This window comes from Sinocyclocheilus rhinocerous, unplaced genomic scaffold, assembly GCF_001515625.1.
Source record: "Sinocyclocheilus rhinocerous isolate Xijiao unplaced genomic scaffold, SAMN03320098_v1.1 scaffold946, whole genome shotgun sequence".
NCBI lineage: Eukaryota > Metazoa > Chordata > Actinopteri > Cypriniformes > Cyprinidae > Sinocyclocheilus > Sinocyclocheilus rhinocerous.
This window is the reverse complement of record NW_015633151.1, coordinates 1,594,859-1,598,091: the sequence shown is the minus strand read 5'-3', so window position 1 is coordinate 1,598,091 and position 3,233 is coordinate 1,594,859. Positions and strand designations below refer to the sequence as shown.

At 39.1% G+C, this 3,233-nt stretch overlaps 1 protein-coding gene across 1 annotated transcript in view; it reads left to right on the top strand.

Annotated features, from left to right (window-relative positions):
* LOC107743179 (histone-lysine N-methyltransferase SETD2-like) overlaps positions 1-3,233 on the top strand; it is a 29,269-nt gene that overhangs the window by 18,354 nt on the left and 7,682 nt on the right. Inside the window, exon 16 of the mRNA XM_016556311.1 lies at positions 1,646-2,402. Coding sequence (XP_016411797.1) covers positions 1,646-2,402 — 757 coding nt within the window. The remainder of the gene's footprint in view (positions 1-1,645; positions 2,403-3,233) is intronic.

Here is a 3,233-nt window from a genome sequence, read left to right as displayed (position 1 = left end):
TGCATGCGCAACGCTGACCTCATACGTCATCAGCCCGGAGCTGCTCCCATGTACAACTGTTGGCGCAAGCTAGATTAAAGTGATTATTAAGTTTTGAATATGGATATTTTTCTTACAAAAACGCATCAATTCGCTACAGGAGGCCTGTGTTCACCCCCCGGAGCCATGTGAGGCACTTTTTATTATGGATGGATGCTCTTTATTTCACTTCTTTTGGACTGATGAACTGCAACACCCGCTGACTGCCATTAAATAGCTTGGAAAATCAAAGTCAATTTTTAATATAACTCCGATTGGATTCATCTGAAAGAAGGAAGTCATATACGCCTAGGATGGCTTAAGGGTGAGTAAATAATTTTCATTTTTGGGTGAACTATCCCTTTAATGGAAAACTAGAGAAATTGTTTGAAATAGCATGAACTAATTTTCATTCATAGTTGACCGGTGCTAGCAAAATGAGTCACAATGAGCAAATTTTCAAAAATGAGTTATTTTTATTTTCACATTAAAAGACCTTCAAAATGATATATGATTTGTTGGAATCGGATTAAAAATGACTGAGCTGTGTGAAGTCAGCAAAGTCAATTCTGAGAAAAATCAAGTTGAAGTTTTCTGAATGTTCCAAAGCAAAATCACCCAACAACATTGCATTGTTTCCTCCTCTTCCTTTCTTAATATTAATTACTATATTAATAATCACAATATAGACATTTTTTTTCTTTGTTATTAAAAATAAGAACAGATGCAAAAAAAAAAAAAAAACAGTAGAACAAATATAAGAAAGAAACAAATAGGCCTAGTGCACTATTTTTTTTTCATTTTACATCTAAACCAAAGCATTCAAATAAGAAAAACGAATAATCAAATGTAAAAATCACTTCAGTGTGTTCATTACAAATAAATTGATTATTAAAACCACAAAAGCAATCAAGAGCAGTGATCTTTTCTTTTATTGTTTAACATTGAGACATACGGCCTATATAGTAAGTCCCAGGGCCTGTTTCATAAAACAAGTTTACCAAATAAGCCAGGTTTATTTCAGTTAGTCTGACTTATTGTCAGTTGATTTGGTTCAAAATAAGTCAGACTAACTGAAATAAGCCTGGCTTGTTTGGTAAACCTGTTTTATGAAACAGCCCCCTGTACTGCATGGATCTAATATAATGTTACACATTACATGTTTTTCCCCAACTGTTCCCCAAATGTTTACTGAAGACCTAACAGATTATGTTTGCGTGAATAGCCTACTTAAATACTGTAATTCTGTGTATATGCTGTGTGTATATTTATCGGAATGGCTCGCTAGCGAAAGCGCCTTTTATGTGCGCGATTCATATGTCAGTCAGCGGCAGCGCAAGAAGGGAGCAGAGAAATGGGTACTCCTCTTAGAAAACATACAAACAAAGATAATTTTAGATGTTTAATTACTATTTGGAGCATTGGGATTACTAGACAAGTACTTAATGAACTCATTTTTGTGAAAACCTGAAATTCGACCAAAATCGACATTTTTCACTTTTTTTTTGTCTGTAGCTCAAAATTAGCCTGTGTGCATTCCAACTTGTTTTGCCAGCATGGGTCACATAGATTTCCATGTTCAAAGTGTGGTTACTGACACCTAGATCCTCCTGCATTATTTCTGTAGTTATGAGCAGTCCAGCAGCAAGAAGAAACTCCACACCAAAGAGTCTCGTAACAAGCTGTCTACTGAGGAACGACGAAAGCTCTTTGAGCAGGAAGTGGCTCAGCGGGAGGCCCAGAAACAACAACAGCAGCAACAGCAACAACAACAACAACAACAGCAGCAGCAATTACAGACTCTTGCATTTAACCCACTGGCCTACACCTCCAGTCCAAACTTCATCGCCTACCCGCCTGGATACCCTATCCAGACCTACGTGGATCCCACCAATCCCAATGCAGGAAAAGTGCTTTTGCCCACACCTGCTGTAGAGCCTCTTTGTGTCACCCCAGCTCCTGGTACATTCGAACAAACACCTACTCAGCCTATCATATCAGAGCTCAATCTAGCTTCACCCTCTTCCACCACCACCCAGGCCGGACCTGCCTCCAGCTTGGCACATATCCCTGCCTCTCTGGAGCTTTCCTCTGGCACACAGACTCAGCAGTTTGTCCAGCCTGCTGTGCCGGCACAGGACCCGAACATGGCTGTCCTGTCGGTGCCTACGCAAACAGCCAGCCCACAGATCCAGGGTCAGCAGGGTTACACCACGCTCTGGGACCCCAACACACAGCAAGCGGTCACGGTACAGACGCAGCCAACCCAGCAGTACTCCACCACGGCACAGCCTCAGACTGCCATCTACTATCAGGGCCAGCCCTGCCAGACCATCTATAGCATTCCTGCAGGCTACCCACAAACCAACACTCCTGTCATACAGGTTGGACACCAATACTTTCCTTTCAATCCTCATTCTCACGTAGTGGTCAACTGATATCATGCAGATATGTAGAGAGCAGAGTGGTATATGTAAATACAAAATATGATGCAATGCAGTTTCATAAAATGATAGCAAATGAGACATTTACAAATAACAAAAAAAGTTAGGGATGCACAACATTTATCTGTACCATTTTGATTACTGGCAGATAATATAGTTATGTTAATTTCCCCAAAATGGCATTGAATGTTTATACAATTAAACAGTTAATAGCCATAATATGAAAATAATCAGTTTATCATTGTTAGCCAGTCTGTTTGCATTTTTTCTACCACAGTGCATTCTGGAATCACAGTGTGTTTCCACCAAAGAAAAGGCAGTTGGAAAAACTAGTTCTGCAAAAGTCCTTCTGTTTTCTAAATCAGTGTTATTGATCTTACTGTGAATAACCCATTCAAGCATGTTTCTTTAAAAAAAACAAAAAAACATGCTGACCTTTTTTTCCCCCTAAAATAACCTGATCTTCTGATGAAATAACGTTTCTCTCTGGTGCGTTTTTGTCTGGACTTCTCCAATCATTTAGTCTTCTTAAACCCTGCCCCTTTCTTACAATCGACTCCAAGAATTTCCAAGTGCAATGCCCACATCTCAAAATCCAATCAACTACTAATGGATAAAACTTAAAGGGGTCATATGATGCTATTTTAAAGATCATTATTTTGTGTATTTGGTGTAACAGAATATGTTGACATGCTTTAATGTTCAAAAAACACATTCTTTTTCAAATACTGTACATTATTGTAGGTCCTCTATGCCCCGCCTCTCTCAAAC